The sequence below is a fragment of the Phlebotomus argentipes genome, unplaced genomic scaffold (assembly GCF_947086385.1).
Source record: "Phlebotomus argentipes unplaced genomic scaffold, Phlebotomus argentipes genome assembly scaffold_18, whole genome shotgun sequence".
Classification (NCBI taxonomy): domain Eukaryota; kingdom Metazoa; phylum Arthropoda; class Insecta; order Diptera; family Psychodidae; genus Phlebotomus; species Phlebotomus argentipes.
Window position 1 is genome coordinate 1982598 of NW_026776177.1, and position 25147 is coordinate 2007744.

At 41.2% G+C, this 25147-nt stretch overlaps 3 protein-coding genes across 4 annotated transcripts; 1 reads left to right on the forward strand and 2 right to left on the reverse strand.

The window, feature by feature from the left end:
- The first annotated feature begins 1677 nt into the window (after positions 1–1677).
- LOC132259745 (protein dopey-1 homolog) lies at positions 1678–15623 on the forward strand. 2 transcript variants are annotated; one of them, XM_059757496.1, is made up of 11 exons: positions 1678–1780; positions 5463–5651; positions 5725–10464; positions 10528–11092; positions 11164–12477; positions 12542–12694; positions 12763–12958; positions 13256–13267; positions 13629–13796; positions 13864–14026; positions 14957–15623. In XM_059757496.1, exons 1-11 carry the CDS (start codon positions 1712–1714, stop codon positions 15170–15172), a joined length of 7785 nt encoding a protein of 2594 aa, XP_059613479.1. In that variant the 5' UTR covers positions 1678–1711; the 3' UTR covers positions 15173–15623. The 2 variants fall into 2 exon arrangements, with proteins under 2 accessions (XP_059613479.1, XP_059613480.1); XM_059757497.1 differs by lacking the exon at positions 13256–13267.
- Positions 15624–15633: 10 nt separating this feature from the next.
- On the reverse strand, positions 15634–16599 carry LOC132259746 (uncharacterized). Its single transcript, XM_059757498.1, has 2 exons — positions 16405–16599; positions 15634–16346 (listed from the first exon to the last, which is right to left on the reverse strand). Exons 1-2 carry the CDS (start codon positions 16574–16576, stop codon positions 15961–15963), a joined length of 558 nt encoding a protein of 185 aa, XP_059613481.1. The 5' UTR covers positions 16577–16599; the 3' UTR covers positions 15634–15960.
- A 3162-nt stretch (positions 16600–19761) lies between these two features.
- Positions 19762–23660, reverse strand: LOC132260405 (uncharacterized). Its single transcript, XM_059758478.1, has 3 exons — positions 23308–23660; positions 21320–21526; positions 19762–20412 (listed from the first exon to the last, which is right to left on the reverse strand). The coding sequence occupies exons 2-3, from the start codon at positions 21513–21515 to the stop codon at positions 20030–20032; spliced, it is 579 nt and encodes a 192-aa protein (XP_059614461.1). The 5' UTR covers positions 21516–21526; positions 23308–23660; the 3' UTR covers positions 19762–20029.
- Positions 23661–25147: the final 1487 nt, after the last annotated feature.

Consider the following 25147-nt stretch of genomic DNA (forward strand, 5'->3'; position numbering starts at 1 on the left):
TCATTCGTGATCTTTCATAGCATTGGTTTTTGCGCTGTTTTGTCCATATTTTCCACGCTAGCAGGTGAAAAAGTGGTGAAAAACGAAGAAAAGACCCCCAGCGAGTGGACGCAAGTGAAGTTCTTGGGCAGACAAGTGATTAAGTGGTGGAAATCGCAAGAAAAATATGGTGTAACGGGAGTGTGAATTCCATTGCATAGACCCAAGAATCAGCTGATCCCGCTGAGGTTCTGGAAGTTCTGCCTCAATGACGTGGTAAAAGTTCCCAGACAATCTCCCTCTGGAGCAGCCTGAGGTGCAGCAGCACTGCTGAATTGGCTGGCGAGTCCGCAAGCAGAACATTATGTAAGTTTGTGCAGTGCTGGAGAAGAAACGACTGCCCTTCTGGGCTTGTTTCTCCTCCTGGTCAGGTCTCTCGCGGTCAGTGCCGCGTGACTGGGGGGAATTTGTGGCCAGAGACGTGTTCCGTGGCAGTGCTTTGGTCGTCCATGAGACGAATTCCAGGCGTGTGACCTTCGAGGCACACCATAAAGTCGCATCATTGAGGAAAATCCACCTCCCACCACCCACAATTCCACAGAGCGACTCTATTTATAGTCTCCGCCACCCCAACTCCCCATCCGAGCCTCCCCGGGACGGATGAGCAGGGGAAGGTCAGGGGCGGAAAATCATCGGGAAGTCGACAATTGGACATTACGCAGAATTGGAGGCTTTTCAATGGCAAAAATGCACGTCAGAATCACTGATGATGTTTAAGCTGAGATTTCTGAGTGAAATTACACTGCAATTTAATGCTATTTACTCTGTGTCATTGCGAAATTCCATCTTGAGCACTTTGTCATGGGGTTTTATTGTGCGATTCCTGCTGAAATTGTACTCAAATCTACCCTAGATTTCTCCTCTAAAAAGGCGTCAGATAAGTTTGCAAAGATAGTGGTGAAAAAAAAGTCAATTTATTGCAACAATCAGAGTGTCTGCATAAAGATATCTAATATTTATGCTCTATTAGACTTGATTAAAGTTTCATTTGTGTTACCAACGCTGTGCTGAACAAGTCCCAACAACATCTGTTTCTCTCTCACCAACAATGGCAAAGTGACTCTCGGGTTTAATTCATTCATGATGAGAGAAAAACACCCTTTCTAGAATGGACAATTGCACGAAAGTTTGCAGAGTTTGTCCTGTGATTAGACACTGTGGCTTTAGCGTCACGAACAGTTTATGGCGTGAGCGCGATCTTGGAAGGCAAAAGCTCTCTTCTCTTCGGCTTGTGAAGCACAAACAATCGTTCTCCCACGTCAGCCACACAGTCGAACCGAGAGTGAGATCAATTGTCTGGCGCGACTCTTGCGCGCTAAAAGATCTCCGCCGCCAATGGGGTCAAATAAATCTGTGCTTTCGCACTGAAATCTCAGCAGTGCGTCTTCAGTTTGTTTGCACGTTTTTTTTCATTTCTTCTCTTATCTGTGAAAACGAGAGGATTTTCAGTGAAAAATTCTCTGTGAAATTTCAGTTCGTTGAGGAAGGAAAAAGGGCTAAATTGTGGCTTTGTTGTGTGGGCAAAAGAATCTCAAAATTTGTGCGTTTTGAATCGTTTTTGGGGTCTTTGTGAATGATGTGAAAAAGACGCATTGTGTGTGTGATAAATTTTCCAGAAAAATTGTGACACACTTGCTTCACGTGCGAGTGACAAAAAGTGGTTTAGAGAAATATGAAGAAAACTATTCGGAAGCTCAAGCGTGGTCTGAAACAGAAGGAAAATAATAATAATAATAATGCGGTAAATGGTTTTTCTTCTCTTTTCTTCTGTCTTTCTGTGAAAAGAATTGACATTTTCTGTGATATCTATTCGCAACCTTTATTGCCATTCATAATTCTCCATGGACGTGCTGTGCTTATTTCACTCGCCATAGACACAATTCCCTCCAATCTTATCTCTACAATTTTTCACACTCCCGCCAGAATTTCACCATGAGAGATACAATAAAGAGGAATTCTTGACTGACACTGTATTGTTTTCATCTGCAAAGTCGCATTCTATTTCTGTGGTATGTTAACTTCATTTAATATCAAAGGCAGAGAAAAAAACGGGAGAAAATTCCGTTTTTTTCTGCAGTTTATTTGGTAAACAAACACGCAAATTGAAAAGTTGCGTGCAAAATGTGCGGAAAGTCAATGGTGAATCTGTGGTAGGAAATTTCATGGTGATAGAGTAATAATGTGCGCTTTTTTTTATCAGATTGATATTGGTTTTGCCTCGGCATAAGGTCTCGATGAGATTGAGCGATATTCATAAATGTTATGTTGGCGTGGGATTTACGCAAAAGAGAATTTTCCAAATGCTACAAAATGTGCTAATAGTAAAAATAAACTGTGATTTCCACTATCCAGTCATTAGCGCGTTGCTTTGCAATTTGAAAGAGACTCTCCAAATAGTTCATATTTGCTTTTGATGATCAGACAATATTTTATCACTCTTCAAAAGGGATTTCAAATGAATTTTAAATGCATTATTTGCCTTCAGTCTCATTCTGTTTAATTATTTGTCTGATAAGAATTCTGTATGGTCAGTGATTCAGACTTGAAAACTATGACTTTCATTATCAATAATCAGGAAATACTTCGATGGGTACCGAGAAAACTATCAAAAGTTGACTTTCGAGAATTGATTTCTTATGTATTTTTGGATTTATCTTCATGTCTTGACATAAAAATGTGAGAAATTGGATTTTTCTTAAAAATTTCGTGAGTAGAAGATTTTTCTTTGTTGCGTTGAAAACTATTTTAAGTCGGTTTTTGATAGTTTTCACCGCAATTTTCGTTCTGGCCGCGATTGAAAGATATTTGATGAAATTGTAGGAGAAATATTAACTGTTTTCCATCCTTAAATCCACTTTAAATCATTTACATTGATTAGACGTAAAGTTGGGCGTAATTTTGTATGGTGAAAAGTGTCATATATGAAAAGAAATCTTAGTAAATAAATTTAAGTTCTGAATAAAATCAATGAAAATACATGAAAGATTAGTCAAATAATAAATTCTGTTTGAAAAAGCGAATCAATTCTTCAAAATTCAGGTTATATTTCAATAACTAAGCGATGAAATCAACTGGAAGTTATAGAAAATGATTAGAATTGAGCAATTTTATCAAATAATTGGACGACAAGAAGGAGTTTAAGGGTGAAATTAGGGAAATTACGAAATGATATCAAGTCTTAATTCGTCGACTTGTGAAATTGATTTGTCTTCAGTTGTTAGAAATAGTCAAAAATGCCTTACAAAGAGCTTTGAAAGCCAAATAATCTAATTCAACAGTCAAATTATAAAATATTTCACACAATTTCAACCCCAGAAATCCCAGAAATAATTAGTTTTTAATAGTAGGAAAATTTTTTTGACGCTTCCTCGATGACAGAGGAATGAAAAGAGTCAGAATTGGCTTTTTATTCTCAACACGGCAGAGAGAATAAAATGATCTTTAATGGCTTTGGGTAATTAAAGAGTTGAAATGCTTGCGAAGATCGACTTCGTGACACATTTGTTGGGTGTGTATTTTATGTAGTGTGAATAATTTTCCACTAAAAAGTCCCGAGATTCAAAGCAAGTGCGGAACAGCGGAATAATAATAGTGAGTGTGTTTTTGAGATTCTTTTTTTCTCTCTCCACGCGATCAGCAAATATTTGAATTTGCTCAGATTGTATTCTTACAGTCAAGGCAGAATCTTTGTGAAATTGCAACACGATTCGTATTTTTTTTCCTCTGGATTTTTTCGTTTCAATTGAAATGCAAATCCCAACGATGTTGAGGCTACACAATCTGACACTGAAAGTGGTGTTAAATAGCTAATGAAGTCATAGAAGTGCTCGATCTGTTTCTGCAAAATTTATTCCTATTTTTACATCGCGTCTCTCACTGAACTTTTTCCCACTATTTGTGCTGAATAAATTGAATATATATGCTTATGTTGTGTATGGAGAGATGCTTCAATGCAAAGTCCATTACGCCTTTGCCACACTCTCTGTGTGTATGTTAAAGGCATATCTTCGTGGGGGGATTTCCCGACGTGGAGAGATAATTAAGTGGCATTTGTATGTGCGGAACATCGTTGGCACTTCGCACTGTGAACTACTGCCACAATTTTTGTAAATACGTAAAGAAATTTCGGAGTATTTCTGTGTACAAGCAAATTAGCAATGGTTGACTGATATCCGGATGTGTGTGTGTTTTGTATATTGATAGTAAAACCTTTCTTTAGCACGTGAGCCACATTTCAGAAGTCCACTGCTATTGAACTCATTCAGGAGGTTTTTTTTTCTCTCTAGACTTTAAGCTATTTAATTTCAGAATTATCACTCTATTAAATTAAACACATATTAACTTGTTTTGCATCGCATTTGTAAATGCAAATCTAAAGAAAGCGAGGTTATAAATAACACATGCTAATTATCTGTCAATACAATTTAACACGAATTGACAGACTTAATGTTTATTATGTTTTACTCACGTGAATTTTGCTTGTAATACAAAAATGATTATAATTCCTAATGTCAACTCGCAAAAATTGATGTTTCAATACAAAAATGAATGTATTTTTGAAAAGATCTTTATCTTTTCTGTTACTTATTAAAAAAATTCATGTTTTGAGGTGAAAACTATGAAAAGTCTATGAAGAATGTCTCTAAAATTGTATTTATTCATTTAGAACAATTTATTTGATAATATTTTTATTGGAATATTTGAAGGATTTTCCAAAAATATCCTTAAACTTTTAATGAATAAAATATTTGTCATATTTTTGAATTTTTTCACTCGAAAACTTTTTAAAAATTCATGTAAAGTATAAAAATTGATTTTTAGAACTTGTTTGAATAAAATGTCCTCAAAGATTATTAAAAATTGACTTTGGAAAGTAATATTTTCAGTTTTTCTATAAAAATTGCCATATTTCAGTCAAAAATTGCAATAAATACCGATAAAAGCCACTGAAAAAATTCAAAAATAAACATTACAGACCAATATTATTACATTAATGAACGATTAAAAGGTATTTTTATAGTTTTGAGGTAAATTAGGCGAATTTCACAGCAATATTAACGCTAAACTTTGAACTCGTCGAGTGGAGACACAAATTAATTCAATCAAGACTCTTCTTCTTACAAACCTTGCATTTTAATCATCTTTATTATGTGTCTGGAGTGTAAATAATCACATCCTTTCGAGATGATTAACGTAAGAATCCCAATTCATCACAACCTTTCACAGTTCACTGATTGATCTTGTGTGTTTATCGGACATTAAGAGAGAGAGGGAGAGGGAGAGAGAGAGTGAGAGATAATGGAAAATGTGAGAGAAATTGAGACATTTTGTGCTTTTTGTATGAATCAGTCTCTCGGGAGCTTTTCGTGCCTTGAAAACGTCGTTTTGCGAGCGCTCTGTGACAATTTTCATTCTCGTTGCAGTCGCAACCGGTGGAGGAGAGAATCACGTGGACGATGGACTCCTCGCCAGGTGCCTTGATGGAGGAGTATGAGCTGATGAATCAGCACAAGTACAGGATTTACATGTCGAACATTGACAAGGCGCTGAAGAACTTCGAATATTCCAGCGAATGGGCCGATTTGATATCAGCGCTGGGCAAGTTGAATAAGGTGAGTGCGCTTCTGTGATAAGATATTGGGAGGAATGTTGTTTTTTCTAATCGCTGTCTTGTCCCTCATTTAGGTGATATCGAGTTATCCGCAGTATCAGATAATTCCGCGAAGGATCAAGATTTCCAAGCGCTTGGCACAATGCATGCATCCGGCGTTGCCCTCTGGGGTTCATCTCAAAGCCCTGGAGACGTACGATGTGATCTTCAGCAACACAGGAACGGAGAGATTGGCCACGGAGTTGTTTATCTACAGTGCAGGATTGTTTCCGCTGCTTGGCTATGCGGCGATGAATGTGCGACCGACTCTGCTGGGGATTTATGAGAAGTACTTTGTGCCTCTCGGAGAGAGATTGAGGCCAGCCTTGAGTGGATTCCTGAGTGGCGTTTTGCCTGGATATGAGTCGGGATTGGATCACTTTGACAGGACAAACTCACTGCTGAACCTCGTGTGTGCTGCTGTGAATCCTTTCTGCTTCTACACTTGTCTCTGGGAATGTGTGGCCACAAATGCATCCATCAGATTGCCGGCAGTGTCATATATTCTGGATCATTTCCATAAGAAGGTGCCGATGGAGGAGCAAAAGTACTTTCTGGGGAAGAATCACGATGTCCTGATGGCGGGATTGTGTGCGTGCTTGAATGACAATGTGATTCTGGTGCAGAGGAATTGTCTGGAGTTTCTTCTGCTGGGATTTCCGATGCACACGAGTCTCGTGAGTCGAGTGGATCTGGTGAGATTGGTGACAAATGGACTGAATACCATCTTGAGGCGGGATATGTCACTCAACAGGCGTCTCTACTCGTGGCTGCTGGGAACTGAGGTGACAAATGGAAGGAGTCCTGTTGAGGAACCACCTCCGATCACTGAAGAATCCTCTCAGTCATATTTCCAGCGACACTCGCAAGCGATTCTATTCAAAGCGCTGAATCAAACCCTAAAGAACAGTCTCAATCATGATCCTGTGGATCTACGACCGTATAAAATCCTGATATCGCTTCTGGACAAGGTAGAAATTGGTCCTGTGATCCTGGATGAGGTGTTGTGTGATGTCATAAGGACAATGTCTCTGTCCGGAGGTTACAGTGAAGTGGGAAAGTCAGCAAATCTGCTCTTTGCCACCTTTGATCCTGCTTACATCTGGACTTACATGTCGGGTCTGTACGAAAAGGCATGCAAGGCGCCTTCGGGGAAGTCAAAACTCACCCTGAGCCTGGAGAGGAAGGATTTTGGCAAAGATGTGCTGCCTGAGGTGGATTCTGGACCGCCTCTTCTCACGGAGGTTTGCTATTTGACAGAGTATCTCTTGGAGACAATCTCCCTGGAGACATACAATGAGACGACGAGGATTCACTTGCCCAAAGTATTCCTGGCCATCACACAAATGCTGACGATTTATTCGGAAAACTTGACTCATGATGAAGTCAGGGCGTCTTTGAAGCTGTGCATGAAGATTGTCTCGCGCGTTCAGCCCATGATAACCAGTCCGGCGAGACACAATCCGATGAAGGGTGTGGAGGGAGCTGATGAGGTGAAGGAAGAGTCTGGCAATGCGCTGGAGAAGAGCAAATCTGATTCGAAATTGAATCAAAGTCTGCTTGATGAGGCTGTGATGACACGTTCCAATTCCAATCACAGTATGTCCAAGAAGAGTCCCAAGAAGACCAAGAAATCCAAATCGTACTCGAAGTTGCAAGAGTTGGACAAGGATATTTGTTCAGACACTGGACAACTGATCATCCCGGCCATGTCGACGCCAAATCTGGAGTATCAGAACAATGTGGGGAAGAAGGGAAAGAAGAAGTCACCGATTGCGAAGTTGAGGAGCAAGTCGAAGACACCGGAAAACACACCGCAAATTGCTGAGGACTCCAATGTGGAAACCACACCCGAACCGACGTCAATTGTGAGCGAGAGTGGCGTGAGTTTGGGCGAGGAGGAGGCGAGAGTGGAGCTGCGGGAGACCAGCATGAAGGAGTACTCAATTCTGGAGCAGTGCATCAGGCAGTATGAGATCTTCTATCAGATTTATGTGTCAAAGCAAGTGTTGCAAATTTCGGGTACGGACGCCAAGACGACACCGTGCAGGATCACAGTGAGTCCGGAGATGACGGGCAGGAGTTTGCTGATCAGTGAGGACATTGTGGAGGGCGATAGTGTGGAGAGATTGAAGGAAATTGACAGGATGTTCAACACACTGAAAGTCAATGTTCACTGTCGTGTCTCGAGACTGCAAAGTTTACTCTACAGAACACTGTTGAGGTCAGATATTGAGCATTCTGGGGAGAAGAGTGTCTCATTCAACATTGCCGGATCGGAGAGTGAGGCTGAAGTGGCGGATTTGGATCTGGAAGCAGCTGAGAAGGGTGTGTGCAATTTGATGAGCATCAAACTCAGTGAATCTCTGAGGAATGCTGTGAAATTAGCGTCGAGTTTACTCGTGGATTTGTCCACATTTCCCAACTACAATCAGAGCTTGACGGTGGACAAGCGAGATATGAGTATTCCCAGCTGGCTGAAGGTTCTCTGCCTCGTGGCCAGTTACTTCAAGGCGGACAAGGAGCTGCAAGTGGCGGCGATAACCACACTGTTTGAGATGATAAGTCTCCTGAAGAGCCAAATAGAACATGCCACAAGTCCGGGAGTGACTTTTGTCATCATGCTGCCCGTGATGAAGATTGGCCATGTGACTTTTCTGGAGAATCAGACGAGAATCTTCCAAGTTCTGACATCTGTGCTGTGGGATTATCTGGCAGACACGAGTGTTGATCGCAGTCAGATCAGTTCTCTGCTCTATCAGCTGCACAATTGTCTGGACAGTGGAGTTGTGGAGACAGTGATTGGACACAGAATGGTGAACACGCATCAGGAGTGGCTGAACAGTGAGGAGTGCAAGACAATGTCACTTTATCTTGATGTCAATGAGAATTCGAGGGTGAAGAGCAACAGATTGTTGGAGTACAAGACGACCAGGTTGTCCGATGTGAAGATTCTGTCGCTGCAGGAGTGCGGAGAACTTCTCTCTGAAGGTCCTTCGGTGACTTTCAGGAAGTTTGAGTTGCTGTGGCATTTGGGACGTGATCGAGGACTGAGAGGATTTGACAAGACTGTGCTGAAGATGTTCGATCACTTGACACTGCCTCAGCACATGGCGATGAGGACTTTCGTGGCCAAGTGGCTGCGAGAGGCTCTGCTGAGGGGAGATCTTCCGCGGCTGCTTCAGCCTCTCCTGGCCATTGTGCTGGCGTCCAACACCAAGAGGATCGGCGTGGTGAATGCGCATCTGCTGAAGAAGGGTGGAAATGACAGTGTTGACATGTGGTACAATCCTGACAGACACAGTGTGGACTCCGAAGTGATTGAGAGGGATGTTTATGCCATCAGTTCGGAGGATGGCAACATTCGGTATCACTTGGATGGGGCGAAGCAGAAGAAGAGTCCCATTCGATCGCTGCAAAAGAAGTTCTTCGGCGTGACGATAGGAAATGCGGCGGGAAAGAGTGGAAAACCAGCGAATTATATCACAGAGAAGAACAGTGCTGATCACAATAGCAACATATCACTGATTGTCAATCCTCTGGACACGTCGTCGGATGTTGAGAATGTTGATTCGGACATTGCGTCGCTCAGCAGCAGTGCGCCGACGAAGATGGTGAGTGAAGTGACTGTCGAAGCTCCGGCATCGCCGGTGAAGGATGAATCGTGTTCGTCGTGTGACGAGGAGGATGGCGAGAGTTCGACGGATTCGGAATCGGAGACCAGAGACGCGAGTGTTGAGAAGGAAGCGCCGAGTGTGAAGAGATTCGTTGGCGATTGCAATCAAGTGACGGACATTCTCACTGAGCACGATCGCACGAAGAACAGAAAGACGTACAAAGTGACAAAGAGTGGAAGTCATGTGATGGAGAAGTTGGAGCTTTCTTTCACCGAAGTCGCCGAAGGGATTCAGTATCTGGAGGAATCTGCCTCGGCTGAGGAGTACTTCAATGGCGATGAGTCTGTGGAGAGTATTCTGAATGACATCATTTGCCAGGTGGTGGAAGGTCTCGAGGGTGAGGAGAGCAAGAGAGTCAGCCTGGAGAGCACTTGGTCGGAGTCCAAGGAGAAGACAGAAAGCACAGATTCCTTCAGTGAAGATGACAGTGGAACAGGTGGAAAAGCGTCTGGGCAGAAAGACACTTCGCTGACGAGTAAGTTCAATTGGGAAATGGCGCAGGAAACATTCAGGAGAAGCAAGCAAAATGTGGAGATTTTGAGACAAAATTCCGTGGGCAGCAAGAAGAGGAAGGATGAGATGAGAAGAGCCTTCTTTGACAAACTCCATCCATTGCACACACACATGCTGCTGTATTATGGTGTCTTTGACACCAAGCAAGTGCTCTATTCCCTCCAAACCATCAGAAATATCATTGGCAGTGACTTCAGGACGTTTCTCTGTCTCGCCATGACCACTCCAGTGTCTGACACGCAGATCAAAGGTCTCCTCACGCGCCACAAGAAGAGCATCTTCGGCAAGGGATTCGCGGGCATGATTCACAACACGGAATACAGTCATGCGTATCGCGGATGCATGTATCTGGAAGCGCTGGTCACCATTTGTCTGTACTACTTGAGGAGTTACTTCCAGAAGACTGTCTGCGAGGGCAACAAACTTCCGTGCGCGGATGACATCAGAGGCAATTGTCGCATTCAACTGGCCAGCATTGAGTTGCTGACGCTTCTCTGCACAGAATTGATGGGAATTGTGAAGGAGATGGGCAAGGGATTGGCCAGCTTCATTGCCGACATGATTGGGAGGTGCAAACTGCAGAAGGTCGGTGTTATTGATTGATAAGCAATCTTAAACATTACTTAAGTTATCTCTCTGCTCTTTCAGATTGTCCTTCACTGCGTGCTGACTTCCGTGCATTCGTTCACATTCAAGGATCCCGTGACATTCACAGATGATACGCTGCGATTCAATGATCCGGACGATGAGAAGCTCCACTTGGAGGCTTTTCAGATTGAATCACTGCGCCTGCTGTTGGCTGTGATTAAGCTGGAGTATGAAGTGACTGTGCAGAAGGGTGACAGTGAGAGCAGAAGTCAGGGTGAGAGTTCAGGATCACAATCACCAACGCGTCCTGCGCCCAGCACACCGACAAATGTCAAGTATTTGCCCAATTGTCCGGTGAGTCAGCAACCCATGTTCCTCTCGGCCATTCTCAATGCCCTCCAGGCGGATCATCTGCGACACTTGCACAAGAACTGGACAGATGTGGTGACATCGTCGCTGGGATGCTACGTTTTTGGCAGTCTCACGAACATTGTGATCAGCGTGGTGCATCAGATTTGCACAAATCTCGACAAGGTGACGAAAGGAGGACGAATTGTCCTGCCGCCGGACTATATATTGGCGCAATTGGAAGCGATGACTGTTCTCTCTCACTATTGTCTCCTCGGTGAGTATATTTTGCGGATCCTCCGGATGGATTTGTGGAATAAACTAATTGTTTTTACTTGTTCTTTCCAGACAATACACAGCAAATGACACTCTCTCATGTCTTCAATCAAGCTTATCCACCTGCAAATTCCACGACTCAAGCCTCAAATCCTGGACAGATCTTCAATAATCTCGTTCATGTGTTTCTCTCCACTCCGGTGGCGACGGATTTGTCACAGGCAAAGAATTCACAGCACATGGCAGCCCGGAATGCCGTGCTAAGTCACTTGCCGCGAATCGTGGCGAGTGTGGCGGCGCTGTGGGACAATGAGATTGGCCAGACGCGACTGGTGAATAAGCAATTGCTTGAATTTCTCAGTCCCATTTCCCTCCATCATGGTGTGAATTTCCTCGCCGCTGTGGCTGTGGCGTGGCAACAGCGTGGCGATCAATTCCGACGAGTGCAGCAGAATCAGGAGGAGTCAGATAGTCGAAAGAACTCGTTGACAAACACTACAAAGGCTCTGCCACAGGCTTGTCCTGAGCAATTGAGTCTTGTGAAGCTTGTTTCGGGGATAAGAATCATGCCGATGGATTCTTTTGTGCAGACTCTGCATCAAGTGGTGAAATCTCCGCCGCCAATTCATCATCCGCCGGCGGGATTGAGTCTGGACGTGAGTGCGCTGGAGCTGTTCTACTTCTACATGAAGAATGCCGGCAATAGTCAACTCACGGACTGTTGGGCATCGCTTTTGGCACTGCTGAGAGATGGATTGGCGCTGTCGCCGCCGGCGCAATTTGTCCTGCTGGTCATTCTCAGTGAATTCGTGCAGCGCTGTCCACAGTTACCATTTCAGGACAAGAAGGATCAGCGTGATCTGCACGATATCACATCGCGCCTCGTGGAGGCACTCTCCACTGTGGCGGGTGCTTGTCTCGAGCAGACCACATGGCTTCGGCGCAATTTGGCCGTGAAGGAGGATCTCGGATCACTGCCAATTGATGGGAATATCAAGGAATCCACAACATCGCTGATTGGCAATCAATTGTACAGTGTTCAGGCGCAATCTGTGCTCGCATCTGTGCTGGCGAATCTTCTGGATGTGGCTTATGGGTCACAGGAGAAGGATAAGATTGTCACCATTGTCACGACATTGATGTACAACATCACGCCTTATCTCAAGAATCACACCATCCGCAATATTCCCTCCTTCTACGCATGTTCCAATCTCCTGGCCAGCTTGTCGACGTTTCAGTACACCAGGAAAGCGTGGCGCAAGGATGTGTTGGATCTGTTGCTGGACAATTCCTTCTTCCAGATGGATTTATCATGTCTGCCCTTCTGGAAGTCCATTCTCGACAGTCTCATGACCTATGACAATACGACCTTCAGGGAATTGATGAGTATGTTTATTTGATTCAGAATAGCTGTGATAAGGCTGATAACATTGATGAATTCCTTCAACAGATCGCGTGTCGTTGACACAAACTGGTGGATTGAACATCTTCACGTCGAAGGAGCAAGAATATGAGCAAAGAGCAGCTCTTCTCAAGCGTCTGGCCTTTGTCATCTTCTGCAGTGAATTGGATCAGTATCACAAGTACATGCCGGAGATTCAAGGTGAGTTTTCATGCTGTCTTTCCACACAAGATTACTTCTTAATCTGTCATTTCTTTGTCTGCACACAGAACAACTGGCAAATAGCTTGAGATTGGAGAAAGTCGTTCCATCCGTTCAGGCTGCTGTCTTTCTCTGCTTTCGCGTTCTTCTGCTGCGAATGTCTCCCGATCATGTGACATCCTTGTGGCCAATTATCATTGCGGAGATGGTGCAAGTGTTGCTGTCAATTGAGCAAGAACTCAAGACTGACACGGAGGAGTTCAGGTGAGTTTTTCCTTGTCTGCTTCTAATGGGTTTTTTGCTGCTCTTTTTCTCTGTGTGTGGTTTTCTCAAAAGGGTTCACAGCCAAGACAAGTCACTGAGCGCGCGCTGACAAGCCATTTTGTCTTAAGGAATACACATATATTTATTGCTCGTGGTGCGCAATTAACAAAAGTTCATCCAGAAATGAAGCATTGTTAATGAGAAAAAGGAGTGTTGATTTTACTAATGGATACATTTGTCTTTTTTTCTCTTACACCATTTTTTTATTCTTGTGCATCATTGTTCGGGATGAGACAGGAAGCAGTCTAGGTGGGTGTACAAAAATTCATTTATAAGACACACCCTTTGTGGTTCACAATTGTTGGTTAAGGTCTTTTGCAATTTATGCCTTTGATTGATGAGTTTTGGGAAGTGCATAACTTCCGGAAACACTTTTTCTTCACTCTTTTTCCTCACCATTTCTTCATGCTTTCCGTACAATAATTCCTTCTGAGTGTGTTTGTGTGTTGCGCAATTAAATGCCAATTTATTATGCTGTTTTTGTGCCTCTTTTTTCCCACTTCTCTTCACCACATATTTATGTACTGATAAGTTGCTTTTTTGCTCTTGTATCGTCGCTGATGAAAAACCACCCACAATAATTGACTTCTTCTACTCATTTGCTGGTCAGTCAACACATTCGTGTGCTGTCGGGATTGGATTCAACGTGGGTGACCAACACCAGCAATGGACTCCACTCAAATGGTCATCCACAGTGGCGAATGGTGCAGCTGGAGACGGCGAAACTCCTTGAGTTGGGATGCGTTCTGCCCGCAACAAACTTGCCACACTTTCAAATGTAACAAACAATTATTAATTGATGACTGTTGACGATGGAATTGACTCTGTTTTGTGTGACATTTCAGGTATCGCTGGGCTTTCGTGGCGGGTTTGAATGATTACGCGACGGAATCGCTGAATGGAGATGTGAATGTGAAGCCAGGAGTTCCAACGCCATCCTCAGTATTTATTCCTCATGTGACGAGAATTGCTCGACTCATGGATTATCGCTACACGAGTCATTCACCGGTGAGTGGATTTGGGATTTAAGATTGTAACGTAAGAAGCGAGGCAATCAGATGTGAAGTGAAGAAGTTATATGACTAATTTTGCATGATTTGAATGGAAAATTTAGCCATCGTTGCAACTTTACTTTCATAGCATATTAAATAAGATGTCAAAAATATGAATTCGATTCATAACATTTATGAATGTGAAGAATTTATCTCCAATTCATATTTTTCGTCGCAAGAAGATGAGAAAGTCAGAAAATTCACATGAAAACCAAGGAAATTGACAATAAACACATATTTATTGGTTTTTTTCTGGCCATTTGTGCACATATCAATGTACCAGATTGAGGTTATGTGTACTTTTCTGTTTCTGTTACTTCTTTGGGAGTACAAAAACACGACTTTGTTTAAATGTCACAAGAAAGACATTTTCCTGGACATTCTGACCAACAGAATCCTTCACGAATCCCATTAGAAACACGCTCAATGACAGGAACAGTTGCTGGTGAAGATGGCTTGTCACTGGGATTCACAATTTAGTCCTGTTGAACTCATTTTTCAAGTTTAACAGCTGAAATTCGTATTAATTAAACACAAACTTTACCTTACAACGCCTTTTCGTTCGTATTTCATTTGAACTTTATACTAGCGCCGTCTGGCGTCCGCCAATATAAGCTAAGGATACGTAAAGTTGCAACACCAAATTTGTAGCTTTTATGAACTTAAATCTGTAATGTTGCAACGACGCTTTAAGTCATACAATGTGAAAAGAATGTGAGAGAAAATTGAGGCTTTAGGAAAGCAACTTTTTCTCAAAGTGTTGCTTTATTAATTAATTCTGCTGCATGGCCTCGATTTAGAGTAGGAAAAAATCGATGGTTGAGTGTTTGCATGACGGAGTCAGTGTTCTGGAGAGTGATTGACAATTGTGATTGTGTCCTTGCAGAGGCCCGCGTGCGCTAGGAAGAGTCACTTGGTGCTCACTTGCCAGACCATTGCGAATCTACAGGATCTTTACGGGTTCTTCTCCACGCTCAGCGTCACGTGGCCGCCGTACCAATTTGGCGATGTGGACAAGGAAGTGGCCACGTGTCTGCAGGAGATTGAGAGCATCCTCGCGGCGGACTTCCTGGAGAAGATGCCACAGTCGATTGCGAGGTGAAATGCTGCTATTCAAGCCCACCTGGACTTCTACTCGCCCTTCTTTGTGTGATAAAAACAAACAAAAAAAACAAGAGAATCCTTTTGAAATTCATATGAGTGCAATCGACGAAATGCAATTTCACTGTCCTTTTCCATTTCCACGCCGCCGGCGCGTGTCGATTGATGTGCGCGCTTTGTGTGGGTGGCGAGGAGAGGAGGAGCTTGACGTTTACCGAGAGAACTTTTATATTTATTCCCCTATTGACTAATATATATTGACTAATAACGCGCGATCGCGTGTCCTTTCCAAGTATATGTCCGGCTGAGAGAGAGAGATAACATTTAGTCCCTCACGGGAGAACTGCAGCGTGAGGGCGGCTTCTCATCAAAAACAGTATATATATTTAGTGACATTTAATTTGTATTGATGCAAGTGAAGAAATAAGAGATTTTATTAAATGTTTAAAAGACAATGCGATTTATTCTGACGCTTCTTATTCGTGATATTGATTCTCCTGTTCGTCTGTGGAATGTGTGAGTTTATTTGAGTGATATTTGAGAATTCACTGAATTCCGGGAATGTGAAATTTTCCAAGAAACAGCACCGAAAGAATGAGATAAGATTAAATAGACATCTGTCTATGAACACCAGAATAAGACCGGCTTTCAGTAGTGTAATTGCGCGCAATTGCCTACAAATATTTACTTATAGCGACTTTTTCGCACACTATAGTTTAATGTTTGATGCGAAATTTATGTTTTTATTAGCCTCTGAAATGTGTTTTGGTGGCACATTTGTGATAATGGCTAAAATGTGGCAGATTGTGGCGGATAATTTGGGATGTAGTTGTTATTTGGCTGGTAAATTGGATAAATTAGCGGCGTTGAACGATGTTCTTCATCGTGAATTTCCTGGAAGAGTGACACGATTACCAGCCAAAGGTAGAGCGGAATTGCGGTCAGAAAGCTAATGAAGAACACCACGAAGATCTTTCCAACGTCTTCTGTCACTGCCAAATTCACGATTGAGCTTATCTTGCCCAAGAAGCAGAGAAAGCCAAGAGAACCCATCATTGTGATCCACGGCAGGAGAAGAAAGCGATTCCGCTTGATTGTCCCGATGATCAGGAGAATGTGACTCACGAGGACGATTGCCAGCATCGCAACGACAAATCTCAAATCAAAGTTGAATACTGGAAAAGAGAAGTAAACATGAAAGCAATATCCAAAGAGTTTATGAGAAATATTTACTCATTCCTCTCAATATGTATAGAAGACAGCAAATTGATTTGCCAGCAGAATTGAAGATGTACAAAACGACAGATATTATGCAAAGGCAAGAAAACACTGCACCAATCCAACCCACAATCAATCCACTGATCTTCAGCGAGATGCAAAAGCAGCAATTCTTCAACAGCGGCATTTCTGCTGCGAGAGTTCTTCGCCGACTGATTGAAGATTTGTCGCTCAACAGGCGCGAGTGTGTTTCTTATCAGTATTCTGAATTTCCCTTCAGAAATTACATCGGCTCTGCATAATCAGAAAAACGATACAGACTAATCAGATATTACAGTTGAGGGTGAATTTGATCAATTTATTTGGTTACAATTAAATAAATATGTTTGTATTTGGCAAATACAGCAAAATTACTACATTTTTATTAAATAACTGGAGCAATTCTGAGTCCCACAAAGTTTAACATTCGAAATGAATAAGGAAAAACAGTCCTTGTTATTCTTGCTAAAACTGTTTTAGAGTTTTAAGCGATTCCACAATGAGTAAGAGAGGAAAATGGTGAAATTTAGTCTATAAAACCGATATTCTATGGCGTCACGAGTCTTAATCTTAAGACCAAGCTCAATCTTACTCCGTCTAATAAATGAAATGAATGAATTTTTAACACAATTGTTGAATATTTTTACACAATCATCATTAAAAAACTCACAAGTGTGACTGAGAATTGTTTCAAATATTTGTATATGAATGATTCGGTTGCTTTAAAAATTTAGCTTTTTCTTCTTCACGAAGTTCTTGAAAAAGGGACACGATGGCGAGCCAAAAATGAGCTTCAATTAAATACAATAAATTGGCGAAGAGGAATAGAAAGCCTTTCAGATTATTTCCTCCTCTAAAGCTGAGAACACTGAAAGTGAGAGTAATTGCGAAGGATACAATAATAGCGGAGCCTATCACGAAGATCCACGGCAAAATGAGGACGTGATTACGCTTGATCGTCCCGATGATCAGGAGAATCTGGCTCGCTAAGCTGACGACAGACAAGCCAATGCCGATTCCCAAGCTGTACTCGACTCCTTAAGGAAAGAAAACACAGAGATTTCTATGAATATTCACAACATTTATCACAAAGCACTCACCCAATTTTTGAAGACTGTATTTGAGACTACTATCAATTGCATAGAAATCTTGAAGATTGCTGAGGACAATAATAGCGCCGATAATGCTCAGAAAGGACGAAATAATTCCAATCCAGCCCAGAATCACGCCACTCGTCTTCAAAGAGACGCAAAAGCAACACTTCTTCAAGATTGGCATTCTTGTGCAAAGGATTTTCGTCAACTGACGCCGCAGAAAACTCAAAAGTGACTGAAATTTTCAACACACGCTTGTATTTCAAAGATTTCTTCACACTTCTTCAGTTGACCTCTAGTTTTGGCTAATAAAGCGTCAGAAATCTTCAAATAACACGAAGAATGTTCGAAAATCATAAGCATAAGTAAACATACTAATTATAAAAGCACACAAGGCAGAGAAAAGAAGAATTTCTAACTGATTTATGTTGATACACTTTATTCACTTCCTTCTCCTTAGATTATATTTGTAATTTGCTTGAAATATTTGCTCAAATTGTCACTTTTCAATGTCGCTGTGTGACTTTCTTCCTCATCACGGAGTTCTTGATAAAGTGACACGATTGCGAGCCAAAAGTAAAGATCAAGCACAAAAAGCACATCTATAAAGATTAACAGAATGCTTTTCAAGCTTTCTCCTTCTGAAAAACTAACTATGCTAAGGATGATGGAAATTACAAAACACACAATTATGACGGAAATTGTTGTGAAAATCCACGGCAGAAGAAGATGACGATTTCGCTTGATTGTCCCGAGGATCAAAAGGACGTCGCTTCCGAGGCTGATTATTGAGAAAGTTATGCTGAGTCCCAGTAAATATTCGATTCCTGGAAAAGTAAATTAATTAATTTACAGAGATTTGTTAGTTAAGATTCTCGCATTCTTACCAAATTTCTTAAAAATGTAATCCACATAGTTGTCAGGCGGATAATAGTTTTCCAGATTGCTGTACACAATAATGGCACCGATGATGCAAAGACAGGATGAAATGGCACCAATCCAGCCTAGAATCACTCCACTTTTCTTCAGAGAGACGCAAAAGCAGCAATTCTTCAACACCGGCATGATTGCGCAGAGGATTTTCGTCAACTTACACCGCGAAAAGCTCCGAAGATTGTGACTTGAAGACACGCTGAAAGCTTCATCACACTTTGAATTTCAAATTTTTCAACATTCCTTGGCTTTATCTCCACGTTTTTCATGAATAAGCGTCAGAAATCTTCAAATAACACAAAGAATTTTTAGAAATCACAAACATGAGTAAACTTACTAATTACAAAAGCACACAATGAATGTGATTTATTATTATATTCTTTATTGATTTTCCCTTGATTACTCAGACAATGTATTCAAGAACTGATTGAGATCTGCAATTTCTCAACACTTTCTCAGATCATATTTATGTACGGATGATTTTCTTGCTCAATATTGATTTTCTTGGATATTTCTTCGCGATTCCTTTCTTCGTCGCGGAGTTCTTGGAAGAGTGAAACGACGGCAAACCACAAGTGAAACGGAATTGCAAAAAGCAAATGTATTAATACGCGTCGCGTGCGTTTTCCTATGCTTTCTCCGTTTGCAAAACCGATCACGCATGCCGTGATGGTGATTGCCAAGCCGAAGAAGATGCAGAAAATTGTTGTGATGATCCAGGGCAAGAGGAGAAGGTGATTTCGCTTCTTTGTCCCGATGATCAGAAGAACATTGCTTACGAGGCCGACGACACACAAGCCAACGCTCAAGCCCAATCCGTACTCGAGTCCTTAAGGAATTGAGGTTAGAAAATGTCTTCAGGATGTTCATCACAAAGCACTCACCGAATTTTCGTAAAGTGAATTCCCAGTTATTATCAGTTGTGTTGAGATTTTCAAGATAAGAAAACGCAATAATGGCACCGATAATGCCGAGACAGGACGAAATAACTCCAATCCATCCCAGAATCAATCCACTCGTCTTCAGAGAGACACAAAAGCAACACTTCTTCACCTTCTTCAAGATTGGCATTCTTGCGCGGAGATTTCTGCCCAACTGAAGCCGCAGAAAGCTCCAAAGTGACTGAAATCTTTAACGCGCGCTTGTATTTCTAAGATTTCTCGACTCTTCTTCAGTTGACCTCTAGTTTTGGCTAATAAAGCGTCAGAAATCTTCAAATAACCCGAAGAATATTCAGAACTCATAAGCATAAGTAAACGTAAAAACACTGTTTTGTGATACATTTATTCTCTTCCTTTTTATTTAATTCGAGATGTACTTGAAATGTATTTTATCCCAACATATAAATTCGTTATTATTTTAAACTCCATTTAATATTTCTCTCTGTTTACACAAAATATTCGATATATTTTATTTGATTTAATTGTAAATAATAAAGGAATTGCTGGTAACTCTTTTAGCAACTCTGCTTCGCATTTCCTTTTTTCTTGTATATATGAGAATAATTCATTCAATTACAACAAATTTCACAGCTGTATTTCACGTGTTAAAAAAAGATCGATTAAAAAGCCTTCTTAGGCGAAGCCCGTGTACGATGGGAGGCCATCATTGGGCGGCGGGGCTTTGTAGATCAGCGCCGCGGGGCTCACGCTGTTGCGCTCTTCCTCGCGCAGGTGCTGGAAGAGCGACAGGATGGCGAGCCAGAGGTAGATCTCGAAGGCGATGATCGCGCCCATGAGCAGCAGCACAGCGAATCCTGCGCCGATGTCATGCGTCATGGCGCCGACCACCTGGCAGATGGCCACGATGCAGCCCAGCACCACATTGATGCCGGTGGTGATGAGCCACGGCAGGATCAGATAGCGATTCCTGCGCACGGCGCCGGCGATCAGGAGGGAAGCCGAGATGAGTCCAATCAGCGACACGGCAATGTAGAGTCCCAGGAAGATCTGCACATCTGCAAAGGGAGTGAAAGTGATTAGCAATTGCTGAAAGACATTCCAGACACTTCAAGTCTCCATTTTGACTTTATTTTATAGGTTATGTGACTTATTAAGGATGGAAAAAGAGTTAAAAATAGACATTATTGCACTGAAAACAACATTTTTTCTCATTTAATAGTATAATTGTGCATTTTCTGTATTTTTACTCATTGTAAATCGCGATTCTGCAAACTAAGATTGTTCAGATCAAATATAACCTCAAATTTTCATCCTTAATTTTGAGGTAGAAAAATTCTAACTAAGCTTATGATATCGAAAAGTGCAATTAGAAGCAGAAAATCATCAAATATTGCTTAAAATTCCTTCAAGACAGTCTGAAAATCTTAGTTATAAAATAGTCAGTTAGATTGTAGTTAATTTTCAGTTAGTTTTCGGTTAAATTCGAGTTATTAGCTGCTTTTACTCTTGTTACAATCAATCCATGAAGTCTGAAATAGTTTGTGGTGATAAAATTGAATCGAGACCATAAAAAGCGACCTTAGCTGTGATGGTTGATTGACTTATGAAAGTTTGTTGACAATCCATACTAAAGAAATGATTGTGTACATGTTTATATGTTATTTTACACGCTTCCATATGAAATATATATTTTTAAAGTATTCTAAGCAAAAGTCTTGTGCCATTGTTGACTCAAAAATCCGCTAATTACGCTGAATGTTGAGAAATTCTCACCGCTCTTTCTCAAAAGTGAATTGTACTTGACGAGTTGCGACTAAAAATATCACGCGACTTTTGTATGTTTCGCGTTTATCCCCAAAATCTCTAAGAAAGGTAAATACACACATTTCGCTGGCTTTATTTCACTTTTTTTTTAGCTGAGAAGAGTAATTGTGAACCTTTCCCATGACTTTTCCCACTTACACGTCTTGATCATCTCGGGATCGAGTTGCTTCTCCTGCGTCTGCTCGACGAGCGCCTTAACGATGGTGTCGACATTGCACATGGCAATGAGCGTGATCACGAGGACGAGGAAGGAGGACACGGCTCCGATCCAGCCCAGAATCACGCCGCCAGTCTTGAGGCTGAAGCAGCAGCAGCACTTCCGCAGAATAGGCATATTGTGGCTTCCTGGAATGAGGCAATCAGTCAGGTTAATTAGGCAATTGAGCGTCTCTATTAAGGCGGATGGAAATGAGCGCGCGCGACTCTCTTGTCTCAGTCTCAGGCTCTCTGAGAATCGAGCTCAGTGGATCGGATCGCCAAGACACTCTCTAATGGCGCAGCCACGCATTTCCAATTTGCACATTGGCAGCGCCTCTAAACGATATGGAAAGTTCTTGTGGCCGCCAGCGAGTGATCGAATGCTTTTTTCCCCTCTTCTGACCAGGTCGCGGAATGGACAAAAAGCTGCGCGCTGATTGACAGCCTTGAGCGGAAAGAAGATCCAGCAAAAAGGTTCAAAAACACGCTTCGACGATGTGACTTTTGAAGGTGAAAATGTTCTCTGGAGGTTTTTTTTTCCTACTTTGATCTCATCCTCTTCTACAGCTTCCACAGAGTTGTTCGCAAGGGAGATTTGCATAAAAAGGAAACAATTTGGATGTCTTATGCTGTAGAGTCATTGGATTAGTTCGCCTAATAGAACAATTTTAGCTAATATGCCCAGAGAGGAATTAGATAAATGGTTATCATTTTCATTGGACTCTCTTGGTCAGTGATCCAAATTTAGACTTTTTCTCGTGCTTCACGGGAAAATTCTAGCTGTTAGCTGACAGATGAGAATTGTTTGTAATAATAAAAACCCCAACTTTTAAGTGAAACTTCATTCGGAAAATTAATATTCAGTCACGAGAATTCCGAGAAGCGCGTTAGAAGCTGTCTTTTTTGCTACAATGATTTGATAAACAGTGAAAAACACTGATATAAAAGAGGTTTTAGTGTGAAAATGTTGCTTATTTTCCATGGAAGATTCATAGTCTGAATGTCAGTGTGTTTCAACCTTATCAAAATATAAAAATATCTGCAATATTTGCTGCCAGATATGACTAATTTCATGTCATTGTGATATTCTAATTATATATTCCGCAAGTAATTCAGGGGAATTTTAAATTCTCTGGAAATTGAAGGTAAAAAGGCAACAAAAAAACAGCTGAAAAAACATTGTCATTAAATTATTTACGACTTTATATTTTATACTGGCAAATTGTGCCGGTTTTCCCCTATGTAAAATGGAACCAAATGAACGTTATCAAATGAAGAGAGCTGGACATTTGACATCAATCGTCAGCAATGATTTCGCTAATAGAAAAGATGCATTCCAGAACGGAAAGATTATACTTGACCTATTAGTAGAATATGTGATAAATCACATGAAACTTTCGTTCCACGCATTTTGCCGTCTATTTTTAACACTTGATAAAATTCCTCCTCTTTATTTACACAAATTCTTCTCTATTTCTCTGTATGAATCAAATATCATTGCATTTTCTTATCTCATATCCCTTTGCAAAGCTTCCTCAACATGTGGATAAATTTCACACTTGACTTGCTGATTTTTTTTTTAGTAAAATTATAGTTGGAAAAATACAGCAAAATTGTGAAATAGCAAATCAAACGTGAGATGTTGCAAAAGAGAGAAATTCTGCCCATTTTTTCCCTCTCTCACGCTGAGCGTCGGATTGAGACGGCAGATGGAATTACATAAAGAGACTCTATTTACACTATAAGAAAATCTCCCTCCGTTTGAGCACAAAAATAATCTCTCTCATCCGATGTTAGAAGGAATCATTTGTGAACTGCGTAGTCACAAAATCATCTCCTCTCTGAGGCACTTTGTGATGTTCTCTCAGACCAGACAAGAGTGTCGCTGCTTTTGGGGCCACTTTTCCGCCCACTTCTGACGGACTTACCTGTAAAATCGGTGGCAAAGGTTCAATGGTATTCCGTCAGCTGTGCTTCACTGCTATTTTCCAATTGATTAAACCTCACTTTTCCTTCTTTCTTCGACACGTATTTCCTCCACGCAACTACGCGCACTGAGAGCTAAGAACGAACTACTGCGAAGGTCTATTAAATCCAATGGCTGATCCGTCACTGAACGAGTTTCATCGCACAACAGCCAACACACAACCGCCACTCGGACAGTGTGTGAATGCGTTGGTGTGTGTGCGAGTGTGTGTGTGTGTTGCGACGTCATCAAAAACCCAAAAGAATTCCCCAGCATTAACTTGTTTTAATTCTCCGGGCGGCAAAAAGTGCAGAATTCCGATGTCAGCGCAAAAATGAAGCACAAAGTTGAAAGAAATACGAGAAATACAGAATATATGAGAATTTCCTTCCCGAGAATGCTTCCAAGAAGTGTACTTGATTTTCCTGGCGCTTCTTATCGCACAGAGTTTATGGGTCACGACCCACTATTTACACATGAAATAGTCACGAATCCATGGTAAGAACTAAAGGATCGGCCGCGTAATAATTTAGAGTGGATGACGCATTTCTCCACAGGGCATTTCGAAGCGTGCGCACTGTGAAATTCCAGGTAATTGTCCACATAAATGCATTGCTGAGTGCACTTTCTTCAAATGCACCCAGAGAAACGCCTTCTCACAGTGTCGCTAATTTGAAATTTTAACTAATTAAATCTTTCTGTGAATCGCGCTTTCAATGTACGAGCACAGTTTGTGTGCGAAGAAAGTCATTCATAAATCAATATTTTATTCATTCGCAAGATTCGTAGTGGAAATCGTTTTGCTTCTAAGTCTATTGATACATGCAGATTAATTGTAAACTTGCTGGCATTAATTGGATAAACTCAGACAAGTTTCTCGGCTGTTTGGTTTGTAGTGTTTGTATGCAAATTAATAGTTGAGTAAAATTGTTGGTATTAATAGGAAAATCTTGTGTCTAGACTCATGAAAATTTTACATCTGAAACACAAATGCGCAGTTTTGCGGTGAGGTTTTTAAGCTTTGAATCACTCTTTTATGTAACTATGCATGTTATACTCATGAAATCTATTCTTCACGGTATTAAAAGGATTAGAGGGATCTTAGGACACAATTTCTAATGGAACTTTTAAGCAGATATGACGAAATTCACCCAAAAATGCTGCACAATTTGTCGAAAAATGTATTCGCGACACTTTTACCGCAAAATCAACCCTTTTTACACGGTCAATTGCGCTCCAAACTCCCCTTCTAGGATAAAAGGTCCTTCTGGTTATCTCCCTGATTAAATTTCCTTTATTTCCCCGTCGAAAAACCTCCGAACGATCCTCTTGAGTCGTGTATTGTTCACAACTCATAATGTGATATTCACTTAATCAAAATTTGATATCAAACACGTATAAAGTCTAGATAAAAATTAAAAATTTACAGGATAATTATCCTGAAGACACCTCAGATTAATTTGAACCATTTTAAAAACACAAAACAAATTAACCGGACAAATAATCAAAGATTGCCGAAACGGCGCTAATAAAAATCTTAGGTTTATTTTCTTCTTTTGTGCGGTTTTGATAAGGTAAAAGGATTAAGGATTAGGAAGAATGTCTTCAAACTTCTCATGGTCAATACTTATTATTGAGAGAATATTGGTGGAAAATATCAAAACTCTAGCTTCACGCGAAAATTATAAATTGTGTTTAGCAATCAATTACACGAAAAATGTCATTATCTGTGATCCAGAACAACTCCGGTTTGTATTTAATTAAAGTGTCTTTCATTGCTAAAAATTTGCATGCAGAGTTTG

What these genes read in the sequence shown, in the direction of transcription:
- LOC132259745 (XM_059757496.1), top strand. Translation starts at nt 1,712, where the DNA reads ATGAAGAAAACTATTCGGAAGCTCAAGCGTGGTCTGAAACAGAAGGAA. An exon ending in GACCTTCAGGGAATTGATGA is followed by an intron (nt 12,478 to 12,541) that starts GTATGTTTATTT and finishes TTCCTTCAACAG; the next exon opens with ATCGCGTGTCGTTGACACAA. An exon ending in GCTACACGAGTCATTCACCG is followed by an intron (nt 14,027 to 14,956) that starts GTGAGTGGATTT and finishes GTGTCCTTGCAG; the next exon opens with AGGCCCGCGTGCGCTAGGAA.
- LOC132259746 (XM_059757498.1), bottom strand. Translation starts at nt 16,576, where the DNA reads ATGCCGCTGTTGAAGAATTGCTGCTTTTGCATCTCGCTGAAGATCAGT. An exon ending in ATACATATTGAGAGGAATGA is followed by an intron (nt 16,347 to 16,404) that starts GTAAATATTTCT and finishes TCTCTTTTCCAG; the next exon opens with TATTCAACTTTGATTTGAGA.
- LOC132260405 (XM_059758478.1), bottom strand. Translation starts at nt 21,515, where the DNA reads ATGCCTATTCTGCGGAAGTGCTGCTGCTGCTTCAGCCTCAAGACTGGC. An exon ending in TCCCGAGATGATCAAGACGT is followed by an intron (nt 20,413 to 21,319) that starts GTAAGTGGGAAA and finishes CTCCCTTTGCAG; the next exon opens with ATGTGCAGATCTTCCTGGGA.